Genomic DNA, 21,084 nt, shown 5'->3' with positions numbered 1-21,084 from the left:
GGGAGACTGACTGAATGTCTTGGCTCTGATACTTTGTTTCTGAAGCTTTACCTTTTCTTTGAAAGTAACTGCTGCTGACATTGGAGGAGTAGGGAGCAAAATGTCATTCTTAAACAATCTAACCCAAGCTTGGAAAATCAACCCCCCCTTTTTTTTTTTTTACTGCCCAACAGAACAGCAGAGTTAGCTGTGATGATAACAGTATTTTAAATATGTATGTGTGTGTGTGTGTGTGTGTGTGTATATATACATATATATGTGTGTGTGTGTGTGTATATATATATACTTAAAATTACAATTTTTCTGACACTGTGCCAGCCCTTTATAAATAATATTTCTTATTTAACCCATTCCATGTAACTGCATTGAGCTACTTACTATTTCCCTGTTTCACAGAAGGGGAAACTGAGAGGTAGAGTGTAAGTAATGTATCTGTTGGTTACATATCTAGTGAATGATGGGGCCAGGGTTTACACCCAGGTAGTCTGACTTCACTGTTTGTCCTTTCAACACTGTAGTGTATTACCTCGTAAGACAATTTACTGGAGTCTGGAAGGATTCAAAAACAGATCTGTTACGTGGTTTGTAACTAGATATTCTGGTTATGACCCTGTTCTATCCACATAGTAACCTAGAAAAAAGGATGACTCATGCTAACTTATGCCCTCGTGCCAGATCACGGTTGTCATCTTGGTGCCTCTCACCCAAACGTAATATACCGTGGCTGGAAGTTTACCTTTCTCAAAACTCAGACTCAAGGAGAGTAACTACAGCAAACATCTACCCAATGCCCAGCTTCTTTGTTTCCTGGCTGACAGCTAAGTCAGGTAAATGATACTGACAGTGACTTCCTTATTCATGCATAAGAACAGCAGCCTAAAAAGGAATAACTTGAGCCTTAGGAGTTCAACAGCAAAAATACAGCAGAATATAATACAATTGCAGCATCCCTAAAGAAAGGTACATGTATGTAATACACAGATAGTGATTTGTTTTGCCTGTTCATACTTGATGATTAATTTTTGTTAGTAAAATCTTAATGATCAGTATTTCCAAAATCAGTCTTTCCTGTAGTGGTAACCATTTCTGTAAATCATTTAGAAAATAAGAGTGGTTATCAATTTATTATTTGCTTATTATTTATATTTTACAAAACTTTGGAAATGCAAAATTCCGTGAAACTTTTTGTTATCTTACGTTTGTATAAAAAGTCCTAAAATGTATGTCTTTGTTAAAGTGTTAATCAAATTTTTCGTGGTACCTTATGAATAAAATATGGTCCAGATGCTAGCATTGTTTGGTAGATTTTGAAACTATATGATCAACCTTTTCTAAAGATTATTAGTTCTATTTCATTATGATTCTCTTTCATTGTGAAAGATAGATTTCTAGCTGGATCCTGTCCATGTTCCCTATTATTATTAATTTTCATACAGAAGGAATGATTACATGAAACTGTGAGGGGGAAATAATAACTAGAGATTAAAATATAAAGATCCAAAAGTATAGTGACTTAATGAGTGCTGTGCCAAAACAGATAGAAATCAAAGCTCCATTTAATGAGCACCAGTTCCAGACACTATAGATATTTTCCAGGTTGTATTTGTTAACCTAGGGAGGATTGTACCTCTTTTTAATCTCTCGGATTCTAGGTTAGCAGTTTTTTGGGTAATTAATGATTTTCTTTTTTTTTAAATTTTTTTTTAATGTTTATTTATTTTTGAGACAGAGAGAGACAGAGCATGAACAGGGGAGGGTCAGAGAGAGGGAGACACAGAATCCGAAACAGGCTCCAGGCTCTGAGCGGTTAGCACAGAGCCCGATGCGGGGCTCAAACTCACGGACAGCGAGATCATGACCTGAGCCGAAGTCGGACGCTCAACCGACTGAGCCACCCAGGCGCCCCTGAATGATTTTCTTTTTTAGCAAAAACTAATTTTTGAAGTCAATTGATCAATGAAAATAATGATCATTAGTCCAAGTATTGTTTTCATTAGTTCTCTTTTACATGAGTCCCAGTGATTCCTTCTTTAAAGTGTTCTAACCCAACTTAAATGGATTCATAATCATTATATTCTAAATCACTAACTCATTAAATTCTATAATTTTAAATCTGCTCAAGCTCCCTTATTTTTCAAGAAGAGAGATTGAGCCTCAAAGAAGTTAAGTTGCATATCCAAAGTCATGTCCCATAGTAATGACCTAGTCGGGACCAGAATCCAAGTCTCTTGAACTCTTGTTTTACCTATAGCGTGTCTTCACTCTCATGCTTTCTGGCCTCTTTTTCTTGTGCTATTTTCCAAATTCTTTTATATTTACATTGAAAAATAAATTCTCAGAGGCCCATTTGGAGTTTGCCATGTGAATACGAAGGTATGCACCAACTTAATGAAGTAGAATTTTAAGTTATAAAATTATTCTAATTCATGATAAAACTCAAATTAGTACTGATAGTTCTACATTATATTCCCCAATATTCAATCTCAAATGTGTGGCTGTTACTTCTGTAGAAGTTCATCTTTATATTTAATCCCTCATGTGGCTTTTAGAAGACTAGAAGCTCATCTTGAAAGAGAAGATGAAAGACGAGTCAAGTGTGCAGGTAAGATTACTCTTCCTCAGTTTGTGAAGAACTAAATTGTTTACAGTTAGGTACTTTGAAACTATTACACATGTCTGACTTTTTCTAATGAGTTCTTTTTCTTTTTCAGGATGACTAAAATCTGAAGAGTATGGCATAGTGTGTATTGGGTTTTCATTTTGTTTCCGAATGTATTTTCTGTCAAACTTCATAATAAAATCTCAGCAAAGTCTGTTTGTCTTTTCTCTGTCAGTATTTCCTGTGTATGCATTTCTTTCTCCATAGAACTGTCTTTTCCTTACATTGGAAGAATGTAAAATGATCTTCTAGAAGTAACTTCCTATTTGGTTCATAACATAAAATCAGTCCAAGCTAAAGTTAAATTAGTGAAACAATTTCAAACGTCATCTTTTTGATGAATAGGCCCGTGTTTAATTTGCGCTCTTTTTCTCTTTATTTCATTTGTGAGAAAATTCTGCTTTCTGTAGAAGTAAAATTCCAGTGACAGTTTGTTTATTCATTTATTTACTCATTCATCACCATGTTCATTGACCAAACATTAAGTGCTATACACATACACAGACACAGTATTTTGCAAGATAGATTTTATTTCCAGACTCATGGAATTTAGATTTCAACATGGGAGAAAGACATTGATATTATTAGGTCTGTTGGCTATTAAAATAATGTGTGATAAGTGGTGAGAATTTCTACTTCTTGGTCCTCCTTTTCCCTTGGCTTCTTTGCCATATCCTATAAGTTGAGTTTTAGTTTCTTTATTGTTACAGGTTTTTTTTATTTAATATGCATACATTTCAACTTTTTTTTTTTTTCAACGTTTTTTATTTATTTTTGGGACAGAGAGAGACAGAACATGAACGGGGGAGGGGCAGAGAGAGAGGTAGACACAGAATCGGAAACAGGTTCCAGGCTCTGAGCCATCAGCCCAGAGCCCGACGCGGGGCTCGAACCCACGGACCGCGAGATCATGACCTGGCTGAAGTCGGACGCTTAACCGACTGCGCCACCCAGGCGCCCCCCAACATTTTGCTTGAAAAGAGTGGTTTCCACTCATAGGAGAGCAGAGACTCAGGTTTATAGCCTGCCAAGACACAGCTCTGATACCAGTCTTCTTCAGATTGAAGAAACTTTATTGTCATTCCTATCATTTCTTCTGGGGACAAAAGTATAGAAAAAGAGATCTGGTTTATACTCTCCAGTGACAAAAGATTTCAAAGCAAGGAAGATATTGGGTATAAAGAGCAAGAGTTGAAGAATGCACAGTTGAACATGAGAGGAACAGACAACTTGTCTTCCAAGAACTCATTCAAATTATGTCTTCAGTTTGAAAGCTGCGATGGAAGTTCAGTAACTTCAAAGCATGCGTGGAAGTTTCTGTATACACGCAGTGAAATCAGCTGACAAGGTAACTGGGTTGGCAAGTGCTTCTGAGACTCCTGAGAAGTAAAAATGTGATCATCAAAAAATCCTGGATAGTCTGTGACTGCTTCATCCACAGAATGATCCCAGGGTACAGAGTGTCGGCCAGGTGGCCTGACTAGAGGTTCTCTGGATTGGATCTGCTGCTTGTGGACCTGCCATCAAGGAGGTTGACTAAACAGACCTGAAAACAAGTATATTTCCCGGAAGTCACAAAAATTCAAAGATAAAAACATTTGGCCTAAATTTCAACATTAGACCTTAGGTTTGGGACTTCGCCTTCCACAACTGTAAAACTAGTCAGACTGGATGATGAGCTCTTCTTTCTAGGCATTGAGCAATAGGCAGCGTAGGGCTGCCATCCTTGAAAGAAGGGGAAGTATGAAGCGAGCCCCACAACCTCTCCAGGTTTCTGCCGTGGAACACTTTCCTGTTGCAGTGCAGGGTGGGCAGAATTCAGGCGAAGGTGCAGTCCCATCCAGCTAGGGAAGCAGAGGTTAGAGTTCTGGGCTGCTAACATGGCTGCAGCGTGTGAGTTCGTGTGCTAGAGAGGAAGGAACCGCACAGAGGGAGACTCCTAGAAGTCTGTGTGCAGGTTCGCCTCCAGTTCAGCTCCAGGCTAACACTGTACCTGAGCTAGACCGTACGTCACAAGGCCTAGCACCAGCCACCTGCTCTAAGGCTGAGAGCTGACAGGGATACCAGCAGTCACCCAGTTCTGGGCGTTGTTGACATTAGACCCTGCTGAGCACCTTGGTGATTCTCTTGATATCCCAGCGAGGCCCTCTGTAAGAGTAAGGATCACTTCTTAGCATAAAAGCCATATCCTAGAACTAAGTTCAAACTGAAATAGACCTGCTTTAACAAAGAATAAAGTGAAGCCTGATAAAACCAAAGGATTCTCCAGTAGTTTAACGGCAAGGTGTAGAGCAAAGCTCACCACCTGTGAAGATGGATGACACAATACAGACTCCCTTCAACATATTATCCACTCTGTCCAGCATTCAATCAATGAGAAGTTCCTGGACATGTAAAATAAAGATTCAAAGTCAAAAGTAGGAAAATGTGACCCATAATAAAGAAGTTGGGGCATCTGGGTGGCTCTGTTAGTTGCACACCCGACTCTTGATTTTGGCTCAGGTGATGATCTCATGTTTCATGCACTCAAGCCCTACAAGACCTCCGCTCTGACAGCATGGAGCCTTTGGATTCTCTCTTGCCCTCTCTGTCTCTGTCCCTCCCCTGCTCTCTCAAAAACGGAAAGAAAGAAAGAAAGAAAGAAAGAAAGAGAAAGAAAGGAAGGAAGAAAGAAAGGAAAGAAGAAATTAGAAACAGACTTCAAGATGAACTAGATGCACAAATTAGCAGCTATGGATTTTTAAAGCAGCTGCTAAAGTATGTTTTAATATTGAGAAGAAAAAAAAATGTCCATAAAGAGTGAACAGAGAGAATATCAGCAGAGAAAATAACAACTTTATAATGAATAAAACGAAGTCTAGTACTGAAAAGTTCGATATCTGATACATAAAATTACCTGGATGAGTTCAGTATCACTGGATAGAGACTGTAGAAGAAAGGGCTATGGAACCTGACGACAAATACAAACACAGTGTGCAATGCTGAAGATTTAAATCCCCTTCCCCCTCCTTTTGCTCTTCCCCTTGCCAAAAGATAGACAAGTTACATTAAAAGGTAGGTGATAATCTGGCTTTAGATTTCTTAGCTATGTAGCTACATGCAAAGCTGTAAGAAAATGGAGCAACTTGAGTTTTGAGGAGGTAGAGTTGTGAATTGGGATTTTCTCTGATTCATGTTTTTTTTTAACAAGTTTGTAAAAGATTATGTTTATATGCCTTTCTTTTAAACTTAAAAAAAAAGCTGCTACTTAAAGACATACTTTAGAAGACCTTGGGATGTGGGGACAGTTGTACTAGAAATGATTGTCCTTTATGGAACTCTCTTCTAAGGAAATAATCAAAATATGTGCAAATATTTTCGTACATTTTTTGTTGCCATATGTATTGGAAAATACCTTATTGTTGAGTAAGTGTTCATATAAGTAAATATGCAACCATTAAAATATACTAACAACTGATGTAAGGAAATGCTTTTTTTAATAGTGAGGAAAAAAGCAAGATACAGATTTGTATACTAAATAAAAATTTATATTAAGTGGCAGGAAATACGGAAAATTTTGTCTCTTGATTATGGGAATTCATGATGGCCTTATTTTTCTGTTTGTATATTTTCCAAAATTTCTGTAAAGAACACATAATTCAAACCTTAAAAAATTAGATCCGTGTGTATAGGGGGACAGTTAGAAGAGATTAATCTGATAATGCCTGTGAATCTATTAATTGAGACTTTTTCATCTAAAAATTCTAATTATAAACATGGAAGAAAGAATGTAACCTTTAAAATATTTTGGGAAGGTGCTCACTTTAGCACCACATGTTACTAAAATTGGAGCGACACAGAGAAGATAAGCACGGCCCCCTGCACAGGGATGACACACAAATTTGTGAAGCTTCCGTGTTTTAAAAAATAATAATAGAATATTTTGGGGAAAGATAAAAAACATTGTCCCAAGTGAAAGATGACTTACACGACAGTTTATGCCATGATATCATGCATATGAAATTCTAGAATAGGCAAAACTGATCAGTGGTGGGGAAAACACGTCAGAGCAATGGTTATTTCTAGGGACAAGGACAGGAATTGATTGGGAAGAATATGCACGGTCTTTCTTGGATCATGATGAATTTCTATATCTTGTTAACGATTTGAGTTATGTAGGTGTGTACATTGTCAAAACTCAATATATATTTAAGATCTATTCATTTGTATGTAAATTTTACATAAAAAGAAAAGTACTGCCAACAAAAAGGTGGGGAACAAATAGTTTTGTGAAAATGTACAAAGTCTACTCCTTGCTGGCTTTATCCTCATATCCTATGGTCTTAGATAAGTATTCCAGAGTAATAAGATAGTTATAAATTCAATGTACTCTAGTTAGCACCTTGTGCTTGCTTCTCTTAATACTTGCTACATTGTACTGGACTTATTGCATACCTCGAATGGACTGTGAACTCTTGGAGGGCAGGAAATCCCTGCCTTCTGGCACATAGCTGGCGTGTGCCCAATAAATAGTTAATAGGTTAATAAGTAAGTATCCCTCGGCCCTTGTTCCCACCTCTTACCTGTAACAAAAATGTTTCTCTATTCATTACAATTATTAGTTCTGTATCCTTTTTTTAATAATATTAATTGCTAAGTGGAATTAACAAAATAGCAAAGTTAATCCTTTAACATTTGTTATTTCAAGTTGTTTGTTCAAGGGGCTTGCTTAAAATTGTATCAAAATGTTAGTGTGGCTTAAATATCTGTCTTTGAAAACTATGATTGAGTTTGTGGTCAGGTTGTGGGTCTCCAGTTGCAAAGTGTTTTAGGAGGAAATATTACACACTATAATTAAATCATTCTGTGACATTTATAGTAAAGTTACTAGAGTAAAAAAAAAAAAAAAAGCTGCCTTGTCATTATTGTGTGGTTCTAACCTCAATAAAATGTCAAAGTTAGACCAACGGAAGATTTATTTGAAAGTTGGTTAGTTATATTCAGAGATTTTTTTTACATGATAAATTAATGCTAGACAAAAAAAATATTGTATTTTATGGGAAAGAGTAACTTAAGTTTTTTAAATATTTGAGAATTTTATATAAAAGGATTTCTAGTAGAAAATCCTGAGGGAGATTGAAAACATACACTTAAGAAATTCAGAAAGAAATTTCATGCTAGTGAAATTTTTTGGCAGAAATATGTATATGGTTATTGAGTGAAAACTTCAACAGATACATTTCTAATTGACAAAATAGTTACTTAATACATTTTAATGTAATGAGGACGAATGATATAGCTTGTAAATTATTCAAGTCACTTATCTTTGTTATGCTTAGCTATATATTGAATTTAGTTTTTGAAACAAACTTAAAAGATGCTGAAGTTCAGTGGTGCATTACTGTTCCATACTTAGGTCCTAAAGTGGTTTTTTTTTGTTTGTTTTGTTTTGTTTTTTCCATTTTGTTGTTTTAGTTACTCGGAAAATTATCACAGAATTAGACTAAAGGAATGTTGGGTAGTTTACAAGTATATTAGTAGCCCATTAGGATAGCATTTTACAATTTATTTAGAAATCATTGCATTTGTTTATTATTAATAACTAGCATTTATCAAATCCGTATTGTGTGTCAGGTGTCATGCACAGCGCTTTGCTCACATCATCTTGTATAATCTTCATAGCTATGAAATTGGCATTATTATCTATCCTTTTTTAACAAATGAGGAAATTTCAGGTTTAGAGAGGCAAAGTAATCGGCCTAAGGTCACACACACTTGGTAGTTGGATGAAGTGGCTTCCATCTCAGGTTTGATCTGATGCTTAATCAAGTCCTAACCACTACATTTTACAAACTAAGTACTGAAGCTTGTCCTGGGAATGTTTACAGTGAACTAACATATACATATGCATACTGGGTTTGCTCAATTAGTTTTGGTTCCTCTCCTGAAGTTTCTTTTGGTCTAGGGATCTGGTTCCTCAAAGTGTGGTTCATAGACCAGAAGCATTGGCATTTCCTGGGAACTTGCTGGAAGTGTAAGATCTCAGGCCCTAGTCCAAGAGTATAGAATCCGAATCTGATTTAACAAGTTTGCCAGGTGATTGGTGTGTACATTCAAGTTTTGGATAAGAACTCGCCTGAAAGAATAACTGGGTCAGAGTAGAGTAGTGGAGTCTAGAGAGGCATCGGCATCATCCGAGTCATATCTTTATACTCTACCAGACTGATTTTTTGAATACTTCAGATAACATGTATATTATACAGATGTTATTTATCAGTCTATGTACATTGTACCTATGATATTTGGTGAAAACCTTTGAATTCTTTTGAAAGTATTAATACTATATTCTAGAAGATGGTTTTGGGAGTATAATATCTTCTGATTTTAGGGAATTGGATATTAAATACAACAGCAACCATTTATATAAAATCAACTAACTGTAGGTTTCACTGGCTGGTTTTGTAGTAAATTTTATCTTTTAACTGACATTGATTACATCTGGGTGAAAATGGGATAGGACTGATTTTATATTTGACTCATTTTTATTTTTTAAAAGATGATGATTAATGAAACTTGGAAATGAAAACTTGATTTCCCCCACCCCTTCCCAGTTTGCCTAATGCCTCTTGCCTAATACTGGATTTGTCATTTTTTTAGATGTGGAAGTTATATACTATGACTGGATTTCTCTTTGTTTACATGGCGCCCTTATGGACTAGCAGGGTCTGTGCTTTAAGTATCTCTTAACGGCCCAAAATTTAACCCAATATATGCATTCATGTATTAACAAGTGCTTTTTCAGTATTTTACATAGGAAGCACTATTCTGTTATGCATGCATTGCCACTAACACAATAGATATAAAGAACTCCTAACTTTAAGTCACTTCCTAGATTAAGGCAATAACTGACTTTGAGGATGGAAAGTGAATTCCAGTAAGTTTATAATAGGCTTTTTTATTATTCTGATGCTAAATTAGAAATTGACATACACAGAGTTTATACTTTTGTAAATACCATAATTTTAGATTGAGCATGACTTCCGTCTTTCACTGACATGTAAATAGCGGTGTTAATGTATATCCAGAATAGGTGAACCCAGATAGTTTTATGATGTAGTCAAACACTTAAATTTAATCTTAGATAGAGGTTGTCCTATGTTCTAAAGATTAACTTAAAAAATAATGAGCTCAGTGGCTATGAAGATGAGCTGGAAAGGTTTTATTATATCAATTACCCAAACTCAGTCTTCTGCCTCTGTTGTCCTTATCTGCATCTTCCTACTAAGAAATGACTTTGCTTCTCTTAGAAAAGCCTAACCCTTTCCTGTGAGCCTGAGAAATAATTAACAGTTAGAATTTAAAAAGCTTTCTTGAAGTAAGAGCTTCACACACACAAAGATAGTGTACCAAGTAAGTACAAACTTCTTAAAAAATTGAAAATAAGATTTACTTTCCACCCATAATATTATTAATCATATTTTAATTATCTTAGCATCTAGATGTAGTAATAAAAGTATTCACTTCTATCTGGAAGAGCAGTTGGTATTAATAAATATGAATCATATACTCTTCAGAACTTTAAAAATGCGTTTTATTTTTCAGCAAAGATGTCAAGGAAGTTAAGCTTGCCTACTGACCTAAAGCCTGACTTAGGTAAGTAAAATAAATAAATGAATAAAATCCATAGTAGTTAAACTCCCTTCAAGGGGAAGACCAGGAAATCAGAAGATTTAAAATTACGATAGACTAGATTTTTATCAGAAATCAAGTTTAAAAGGAGTAAGAAGTTTAAGGATTAATAGCCTCTAGAATGTCATCTGTAAATTATAAAAGATTATAATTTCAAGCAAACCAAAATAACATATTTTCTCAGTTCTCCTACTTTATTCTAAACAAAATTTAGTGTAAGATTGAAATTTGTGCAATTTCAGATTAAGTTCTATTAAAAGTTATTATGTCCCATTTAACTATCTGAAAACTTATTTGAACTTTATAAACTTACAACATTTTCACAGTAAATCAGTTTTCTGTATTACATTGAATTTCTCGTATCAAGAATCATTATTACTTTTGGTGATAATAAATTGGGAAGTATTCCTTTTTCTATAGCACTTTCTTTACAACTAATGGCACTAGGTAAACAGAATGAATTCATTCACACATTCCTTTTGCTTTATACCAGCTCAAAAACAGCTCCCTGATATCACAGAATAGGGACAAATGACATTCCAATAAAAATAAAAATAAACTTGCAACATTTCTTTTTAAATAACTCACCTTTTTTTTTTAATTTCAGAAATTACAATTATTTTTAATAAAAAGTAGACTGGCTGAAGATGATTTCACCCATCTTTGTCATAGAAATAACTAGATTTCCTCCCTTGCATTTGCTCACACCCATTATCTTTTCACTATTTATTCCTTAGATTCCTTGACTGTCTTTTTAAGTAATACAAACTTAGATATTGGCCCATTTCACCATTCTAATTTTAGCATTTCCACGTCGTAGTCTTATCTCAGTTGTACTGATAGAGAGCATGTGATTATTAGTGAGAAGGCATAATATCTTCCGTTGTCAGAGTACAAGGTTCCATTCCTGAACATAAGGAAAAACAGTTTAGTAGAATCCTGTACTAACACTGATATTAAGGGAACCAGAATTAATTCTAGAGTGTAGGATAACATATGTTTTGAGAAGGGAATAGTTCCCTTCACTATATAAATGACAGATGTAATTTGAAACCAAGTGTATCTGAGAGGCAGAGTTTTCATCAGACTCTCTAAGAGGCCCGTAATTTCATCAACACTAAATACCGTGAGTTAAAATGTTTTTGTCTCTTCTAGTATCTTAAAAATATGAGACGACATATGTAGAAGTACTTTTAAAATTCATAAAAAGAGCATAATTATTTTTAAAAAGAATATTCACACTTATAAATTATGTAAGTAATGTAATCAGCAGGTATACTCCATACTTATTTGTAGATCATCTTTATGAAGTTCATGTTTTAGCTTACATGCCCATGTATTTCACTGCCCTAAGCCAATAACTGATTGCTACATACCTTGGAACAGTCTCTGTGCTGCCTAAGTAATTTCCCTTCATGTCATTGTGCTGCTAAACTATTTTTAGAGATTCTTAGCTGGTAATTGTTTTATATTGGCTGGGGAGTCAATGGGGAACAACAACTCTATTGATAGGCTCAAACTGTCAGATGTTCCCAAAGCAGCTGAAGCTGTTGGGACTATTCCTGCAGCTCTGGAACCTTCTGTGACTAGAATTCACTTTGGCTTATAAGGAAATTGTGCAACATTGCACTTGTACTATATCTTCACCGTCCTATATTCTATGGCCCAGTCTCAGGAACCATGGGTGATATTGTTAGACCTCTGATGTTACTTTTCAAGTGTCAACCACCAGAGGGGGGGAAAAAATTAGACTTTTATACCTTGATGTGAATTAGTTTTATGTCCTAGAATTTACCCTGACCAAACTCATCTCTTGGCATTATGTTTTGACGGAGGGAATAAAATATTACATAAAGCTCTATGTGGGAAGGAGAGGGGAATATACATGGGTAGAATGTTCTAAGCATCCAGAGTAACATGAAAGCAATAATTTTGTGACATGCTTATAACACCTACAGTTGGATGGCATTAATGACAAATGTTATCTGAGTTTAGATCTTCCAGAAACACCCCATGTTCAAATATATTTTTTGTATTTAAAGACTGAACTTTAATTCTCAATAATAATCCAAACCCTCCCTTTGTATATTGGTGGTATGACTAATCCCTTGTTTATATGGAGTTGCCTAAGAAAGTTTTGGACTTGGACATGACTCAAGTCCTGACTCCTACTAATTAGCTTTGTCATCCTGGGAAAGTTATTTAACCTAAGTGTCTGTTTTATTATTTGTTATATTGTGGTCATAAAACTTTTCACAGTTGTTAAGTGGATTCAATAGAATGATAAATGTAAAGTGTTAATGAGAGTATGTATCCTATGGTAGGCCTTGCTTAGCGATAGCTATTTTCATTTCTGCTCTTAATAAAATTTCTATTCCGTTTGTTTAGCTTGCCCAATTTCTAAGATTCAAGCCACAAAGATCGACAACATGTGATTTAACAATAGTATAAATTATAATTCATGAACTGCTAAAAATTCTAACTGGTTTTCAAACAGTTCTGGGCATATAGAATTTTGTAAGTTCAGGGATGCCTGGGGGGCTCAGTAGGTTAAGCATCCAACTCTTGATTTCGGCTCAGGTCAAGATCTTGCACTTCGTGAATTGGAGCCCAGTATTGACTCTGAACTGACCATGTGTGGCCTGCTTGGGATTCTCTCTCTCTCTCTCTCTCTCTCTCTCTCTCTCTCTCTCTCTCTCTCCTCTGTCTGCCCCTCCCCCACTCTTTCTTGTGCCCGTGCACTCTTCTCTCTCTCAAAATAAATAACCTTGAAAGAAAGGATTTTGTAAGTTAAATATTGATTCTGATTCAGTTCATTTTCAGAGTTTCTTTGGTGATCTAATTTTTATAGAGAAGTCATAATACAAATGCAGTTGTAGCTTATGAATTTAATATAGTTAAATTATTCCATTAAATTAAAACACTGTTTATTTGTCTTGTAATTAACATTTGAAGTATAGATATGTTGTGAATCACCTATTGTAATTTTAACAGTAGATAACAGTAAGAAATTTTACACAGATTAATTGATAATGAAATTTATATTATCAAATTTTCTTATCAAATGTATATTTATATTAGATTTTCTTATATTATCAAATTTTTATGGATTTCTGTCTTTACACTAGGTCACAACTGAAAATATATGTCCAATCACCTTGCATGTGTATGTTTCGTTAAATATTTTATTTATTGATTGATTTTTATTTAAATTTTAGTTAACACACAGTGCAATATTGATTTCATGAGTAGAATTCCGATTCATCACTTAAATTCAACACCCAGTGCTCATCACAAGTGCCCTTTTTAATATCTATCAGCCATCTACTAAATTTAAATTTTCTACTATTTGGGGCACCTGGCTGGCTCAGTTGGTAGAGCATGTGACTCTTCATCTCGGAGTTATAAGTCTGGGCCCCACATTGGATGTGGCAGTCACTTAAAATTTAAATAAAATAATTAAATTTCTATTATTTTACTAAAATAACTTTGAAAACTTCAGAGTTAACATTTGGGATCAATTTATATATTTAGCATTACCACACTCATCCAGTAATGAGCTTTTGCTTATGGAAAGTTGTTACATTTACAGGAAGAAGTAGTTCTTTTTTACTGTGTCAAACAGGGTATACAGGTAAAAGAGACATGTTTAGGAACTATAGTTAGAGATTGCCCATCCTGTTGCCATAACTAGTAGCTTTATTATTTTCAGAGGCCAGTGATAATCAAAATTCTGTTGTATATAATTACCATTTTGGGAAATATTGTCAATGTATGAATCTAAATTTGATTACAAACGCTTTTAGAGGAGGTACAGTTAGGATTCATTTACACGGTTTTTATTTAATAAAATACATTTTAAAAGACTTGAATGTGTTTTCATTTTTCATGACATATGAAGTCATTTCTTTCATGATAGCACTGAAACTATGTGATTGGAGGAAATATTTATTAGATATGAACAGTAGAAAGTACTAGAAGTTTTAATATCCCAAAGTTGTTGCACCAGCACATACCATTTTAGATACTTTCACCTACAGATTTGTCTTCAGCAAGTATTTGTTGGATATTAGTATATGCCAGACACTATGCTAAATCCTACAGGGCATCAAAATGACACAGCACCTGTACTCAAGAAACTCAGAGTCACTTGAGAGTGAGGCCTAAGACAAGCCCAAAAGAACTACAGAACAAATGTACTCTTAGTGCCATGGGAGAGAAAAAGCTATCGAGATTCAAAAAAGAGAAAAACCATATACAATTTTCGGGGTCAAGATAAACTTCATGAAGATGACAGTACCTGAGATAGCAAATAAGCACGATCTTGATAGGTAGAGAAAAGAGTGAGACACAAGAACCAGTCAGAAAGAAATCACAGGCAAAAGTCTAAAGTAGGTGAGTGCAAGGTAGGTCTGGAGAACAACGAATGACTCATTTTGTTCTCTCAAGGTTCTGAAAGCAGGGTAGCATTGGAAGATAGGGCCACCAAGGAGAGTTGGAAATATTTTGTGGAGAGTCTTAAAAACCTGAGTAAAATATTAAGCATGCTCAAATAAAGAGGAGCCACCGCAGAGTTTTTAAATAGAAGTGATAGAATTATGACTGTACCTTGTAAAACTCAATTGAGTTATGTTAGAGCAGTGACAGAGTGAGGGTGGGGAGACTACTTGGGAATTGTGTGGTAGTCTATGAATGGTAATGAAAGCCTGAATGAAGGGTGATGTAAGTCGATTGGTAATGGAAAGAAGGGAACAACACTGGGGTAAAATAACTTAGGACTTGGCATCCCACCAGATGTATGTAGGTAAAGTGAAAGGGAGTAACCAAAATGAAACGCATCTTAAGCGTTGCTCCCTAGAACAGGATTTATAATTTCGATTATAAATAGTTGAAAGTAACCATGCTTTTCTAGTTCTGCCAAACCATGACACTGTATCACCAAAGGAAGAAACAGCATCAAGAGAAAAGATGGTGCTGGTAAGGGCCAAGATTCGAAAAACAACCAGGATACCAACAAAGCACAGCACCAAAACCCGTACAGATCACACATCCACAAATTCACTGGACTGCACCCAGCTCGCTTCTAAGAAGTGTGAATTTATCTGTTTGTATTTTATATTTCAGCAAAGGAAAATAATTATTAGCATAGAAGTGAATTGTTTTTCTTTTTAATTAAAAGAGACTAATTAAATAATTAATTAAATATTAATTAAATTAATTAAAACATGCTATAGGTTTTGTCTTTTTGCAGATTAACTCTTTGGCCAAATTTATACCACATAAAAAAATAGGATACTTTATAACTTGGACAATCTCACAACATTTTAAATCATTTCAGATATAAAAGATAATTCCTTCAGCCGATCACGGAGTTCTAGCGTAACCAGCATTGATAAAGAATCCCGAGAAGCCATCTCTGCTCTTCATTTCTGTGAAACTTTTACTCGAAAGGCAGATTCATCTCCTTCCCCATGTTTATGGGTTGGTACTACTCTGGGAACAGTGCTTGTCATTGCACTGAACCTTCCACCCGGAGGAGAGCAAAGACTTCTTCAGCCAGTCATTGTGTCTCCAAGTGGTATGTATGCTTTCACGCTGTACTTACGTTAAAGATCAGACTTTTAGTAGATCTAAAGGATTGATCGTTTTGGGATTGATCTAAGAATTCTAAGTGGAGAAATTTAGTCTTGTGTTTTTAGCGACAGAATACATGGAATAAAGTTCCAGAAAATCATGTATTTATACAGCCGTTCTGGTCTTGCTGCTTTTTTTTTTCCCCTTAAGTCTAGAATCATGTCTATAATGATTACTATGTAAGAAAATAAAAAAAAAAAAAAACAGAATAAAAAAAAACTGTTCTTCTAATGCATTGTAGGATACCTTAAAATACTGTGTTCTGTAAGCAAAAGGATGGTACCGTAGTTAGGAGAAAAAGCAAAAAGCGTTTTCTAAAACATCATACAGTTGGCTATTTTTAATCTCTAAATGTGAACTCTTAAAATAGGTTATTTTTCTCCTTTGAACTATTAGGAAAAGCTGACTTAATAGCAAATTTTAAGAAGAAAATATTTATGATCTTCATATGTTGAAAATGAGATTGAATTTCATCAAATGTATGTGAAATCTGAAAGACCTGGAAATAACCGAGAAACCTGGTTTTTATTACTAATTTATGCTGATTTAGATAGAAAAAAACATGATTGAGCTCATTAGTGTATCCCTTGTTTATACAGTGGACTTTAACATTACTTGAAATCTAAAACATAATTTTGATTTTAATGATAATTTGTAAAATACCAAAGAAATAGTTTGATTTACTCATTCAACTCAATAAATATTTGAGTATATTCTATATGCTTCACTGTTAGAAAAGGTTCCATAATGATAATCTTCTTACTAATCTTGTTTCTTATTAGTAAACAACAAATATCTGTATAGGAAGAAAACCTGGAAAGAGAAACCACTTAAAGAATTTTAAGTACTCTAGTAGTCATATTAAAAACGTTTAAAAATGAAATTAATTTTCATAACACTTTATTTAGCCTAATGTATCCAAAATGCTATCATTTCAACATGTAATCAGTATTTTTAAGTTGTTATGGTATTTTACTTTTAACTTTTTTTGTACTGAGTCTTCAGAACCGGCGCGTGTGTGTTTGATTCTCAGAGTGTGCCACCGTGTGGACAGGCCGCATTTCAAGGACTTTGTAGCCACGGTGTCTGCCATAGTAATGCAGCTCTAGGTGTCACCTACCTGCTCTCACACTTGTTGGTAGTACACTTGCCAGATAGGAGAGAAGACATAGCTCCAGACATACCGTGTGTCTGTTCGGGGCATGTAGTTCTGATACCATTTTCCAGATTCAGCTACATGCTTGACGATTGAATCCCTTCGGGAAGCCGGTGTACAATTCCAGTCTCATGTCCATTCTGTGTGTTTTTGAGTGTCTCCTGTGTGTCAGAGTTGGAGTAAATACATTTGCTGTGGCGATTCAAGTAGTTGTTACTTACGTATTTTAGGTACTATATTGAGGTTGAAAGGAGCGATCCTGAGAATGGCATTCCTGGATACCACAGGCTGCTTAGTACCACCTGCATATGAATCCTGGAGAGAACACAATGTTCCTGAAGAAAAAGATGAAAAGGAGAAATCAAAGAAACGACGGCCTGTCTCCGTATCCCCCTCCTCTTCTCAGGAAATTTGTGAAAACCAGTACGCAGTGATATGTTCTGAAAAGCAAGCAAAAGTCATCTCACTGCCATCTCAGAACTGCGCTTACAAGCAAAACATTACAGAGACCTCGTTTGTGCTTCGTGGAGACATCGTAGCATTGAATAACAGTATCTGCCTTGCCTGTTTCTGCGCCAACGGACATATTATGACTTTTAGGTGAGTTACACATTTTCCTAAAACACAAATAGAGCATATACACCCTTAAAACATAACATTACAGAGTTATATTCCGTTGAAATGAAACGCTTTTGTTTACGGTCTTATACACTGAGAATTTATTGTTATTCACTTAATTGTGAACAACTTTATGAGGAATACAAATCAATTTTATCTCCCTCTCAAGTATACTAAATCATCAGGTTTGCAGGATCCTGCCATTTTTGTCTTCTATAATACTCTGTTCAAGTCGAAAACCTACTCTGTTATTTTTTTGAATTCCAGTTAGTGAACTGTACAGTGTTCTGTTAGTTTCAGGTGTGCACCCTGGTAGTTCAGCACTTCCATACGTTACCTGATACTCCTCATGACTAGTGTACTTCTTCATCACCGTCACCTATTTCACCCTTCCCCTGACCCCACTCCCATCTGGTAACCATCAGTTTGTTCTCTGTAATTAAGAGTCTGTTTCTTGATTGGTCTCTCTCATTCTTATTTTTTCCTATTGCTTGTTTGTTTTGTTTCTTAAATTCCACACGAGAGTGAAATCATATGGTATTTGTCTTTCTCTGACTTATTTCACTTAGCATTGTACTCTCTAGTTCTGTCCATGTCCTTGCAAATGACAAGTCTTGATTCTTTTTTATGGCTGAATAATATTTGTGTGTGTGTGTGTGTGTGTGTGTGTAGAATATATGGAAGAAGATGTGGATCTTCTTTATTCCATTCATCAGTCAATAGACACTTGGGCCGCCTCCATATCTTGCTGCTGTAAATAATGCTACTGTAAGCATAGGGGTGCACGTATCCCTTTGAATTGGTGTTCTCCTATTCTTTGGGTAAATACCCAGTTGTGCAGTTGCTGGATCATAAGGTAGTTCTAGTTTAACCTTTTGAGGACCCTCCATACTGTTTTCCAAAACCTACCTTGTTTCTTATTAATGACTTTTCAATATTTTTCTCAAGTTTGCCTAGTTTAAGACCTCTACTGGATGTGTATTACTTGCCCCTCACCAACATGCGGATAGCCAGAACATTCTGCTTCACCAACAATGGACAAGCATTATATCTTGTTTCACCTACAGAGATCCAGAGACTGACTTACAGTCAAGAGACCTGTGAAAATCTTCAGGTAAATAACAAAAATATTGCTATAATCTCTTCAGAGGTGAAATACTCTGTAAGGTCCCTATTTTTGTTCATCTCTTACACTCTCAGGAGTATACAAATGAACTTGCATAGGAAAATTCAAAGCCTGACTTTCAGACCATATGCTTTGAGACTTGTTATAAAGTATCTTCATCAGACTCTTGTTACAAGAGGGACTTCTCTCATTGATCGGTATTTTTTCTCTCCAGTGATGGCAAAGAAATATGAAATGTTATATACATTTTATACACACTCTCCACGTATAATAAATATCTATTATACACACAGGAAAATCTTTTTGAAGGAAGTAGGTTAATGTGAAAATAATTATGTCTGTTTTATGGCTAATCGTGTCATCCCTTCTTATATACTCTATTCACGAGGATATATATACGTAAAAGAAAAAATAAGGTTTTATAGTTTTTCTCTGAATATTTTGGTTGATCTGACATTGTTTAAGTACAAAACGGTTTCTTGTTTTAATATTCAAGTGCCTTATGTGCTTGCATATACAGTTGACCCTTGAACAAGGTGTGTTTGAACCACACAGGTCCACTTAAATACACAGATTTTTTCGATAAATACAGTATAGTAGTGCAAATGTATTTTCTTTGCCTCATGGTTTTAACATTTTCTTTCCTCTAGCTTACTTCAGTGTAAGGATATAGTATGTAATATAATACATAAAGTATGTGCTAACCCACTGTTGATGTTGTCAGTAAAGCTTCTGGTCCACAGTACACTATTAGCAAAGTTTTGGGGGATTCAAAAGTTATACGTGGATTTTTGACTGTACGTGGCAGTTGGCAGTTGATCCTTCACACTGTTCAGGGGTCAACTGTATATTAGAAATGACCAGTCTAGAGGCGCCTGGGGGGCTTAGATGGTTAAGTGTCCAACTTGTGATTTCAGCTCAGGTCATGACGTCGTTGTTCATGAGACCGAGCCCCACATCTGGCTCTGCACTGACAGCACAAAGCCTTTTTTGGGATTCTCTCTCTCCCTCTCTGTCTGTCCCTCCCCTATTTGTGCACACTCATGGGTGCACTCTCTCAAAATAAACATTTTTAAAAATGATCCATCTAGTTTCACATTTTAAAATAAAAATGCTATTGAAATACTGAGCTAAAATATTATTTGATATTTAGAGGAAACCCTTATATAAGGGAACTTTTCTTTTTAAGGGAACTTTATAATGTAAGATTTTACAATTAATTAGCCCTGTTTTATTTATTTGTAAGTTTAAATTTGTGGCTTTTTTCGAATATGAGCTTTAGAGTCAAGACTGAATTTAAAGTCCCATTCTTGATAATAATTACACAATTATATGACCTTGGACAGGTTACTTACTGCCTCTAAGCCTCATCATCTTTAAAAATAGGATTACAGGGGCGCCTGGATGGCTTAGTTGGTGAAGCGTGTGACTTCGGCTCAGGTCATGATCTCGCGGTTTGTGAGTTCAAGCCCCATGTCGGGCTCTGTGCCGACAGCTCAGAGCCTGAAGCCTGCTTCGGATTCTGTGTCTCCCTCTCTCTCTGCCCCTCCCCTAGGGGCTCATGCTCTGTCTCTCTCTGTCTCTCTCTGTCTCAAAAATAAATAAAACATCAAAAAAAATTTTTAATAGGATTACAAAGAATATGGGGTGAGTTAAAGAAGACAGTGCACATAAAGGGCTTAGCATCGTGCTTGATAAAGAGTTGGTGCTGTCAGATGTTAGTATTTTTCAGTAAGCTAGACTGTCCTGGAAATGTCCTTCTAATGATATTATAAACCTTGAGAGTGAAATAGAATTACATATATGACATTTTAGATATAAATTTCCATTTACATTTGGGTGAAGTTGTTTTTACAAAGATTTCTCGGTTTCTGAACGAAACTCTTGCTTTTCCTGGGAAAGGTAAAATTTTTCTTTAGTTTTCTTTCACTAGTAAAATTGTTACAGTATTAAGTACAATATTAATTCAATGGACAATTGAATATATTCCTAATTCATTTTCATCTGAAGTGTGGCCTTAATTCAACTATTCAAAATTTTAAACTTCATCACTTTTTGGGAATCAAATCTATTCTTTGGTCAGTGTTTTATTTCCGTAAAAATCAGTAATAGCTGCAGTAAACTTTACCCATTTACTTTTTAATGAAATGGTCATTTAGTAGTACACTCAATTTATTTTAATAACTATCTGCTGTCTGCCTTCATGATATAAATGAAATAAAT

General features: G+C 35.2%; 1 protein-coding gene, 1 long non-coding RNA gene and 1 other non-coding gene across 10 annotated transcripts in view; all 3 read left to right on the top strand.

Annotated features, from left to right (window-relative positions):
* STXBP5 (syntaxin binding protein 5) overlaps window positions 1-21,084 on the top strand; it is a 163,808-nt gene that overhangs the window by 116,737 nt on the left and 25,987 nt on the right. For 6 of the 8 annotated variants that reach the window (XM_053222127.1, XM_053222125.1, XM_053222124.1 and 3 more), the window contains 4 exons: window positions 10,241-10,291; window positions 15,666-15,905; window positions 17,348-17,717; window positions 18,684-18,849. In XM_053222127.1, the coding sequence (XP_053078102.1) occupies window positions 10,241-10,291; window positions 15,666-15,905; window positions 17,348-17,717; window positions 18,684-18,849 (827 nt within the window). The remainder of the gene's footprint in view (window positions 1-10,240; window positions 10,292-15,665; window positions 15,906-17,347; window positions 17,718-18,683; window positions 18,850-21,084) is intronic. The other 2 variants (XM_053222128.1, XM_027056686.2) reach the window with 1 other exon arrangement.
* Window positions 784-7,548, top strand: LOC128315482 (uncharacterized). Its single transcript, XR_008298282.1, has 2 exons — window positions 784-3,418; window positions 3,643-7,548. It is a non-coding gene; the product is annotated as an uncharacterized LOC128315482 (long non-coding RNA).
* Window positions 6,454-6,562, top strand: LOC113598950 (U6 spliceosomal RNA). The gene has a single exon (XR_003419716.1). It is a non-coding gene; the product is annotated as a U6 spliceosomal RNA (small nuclear RNA).

This window comes from Acinonyx jubatus, chromosome B2, assembly GCF_027475565.1.
Source record: "Acinonyx jubatus isolate Ajub_Pintada_27869175 chromosome B2, VMU_Ajub_asm_v1.0, whole genome shotgun sequence".
Lineage (NCBI taxonomy): Eukaryota > Metazoa > Chordata > Mammalia > Carnivora > Felidae > Acinonyx > Acinonyx jubatus.
The sequence above is the reverse complement of the archived record's forward strand: the minus strand, read 5'-3'. Positions and strand labels throughout refer to the sequence as shown.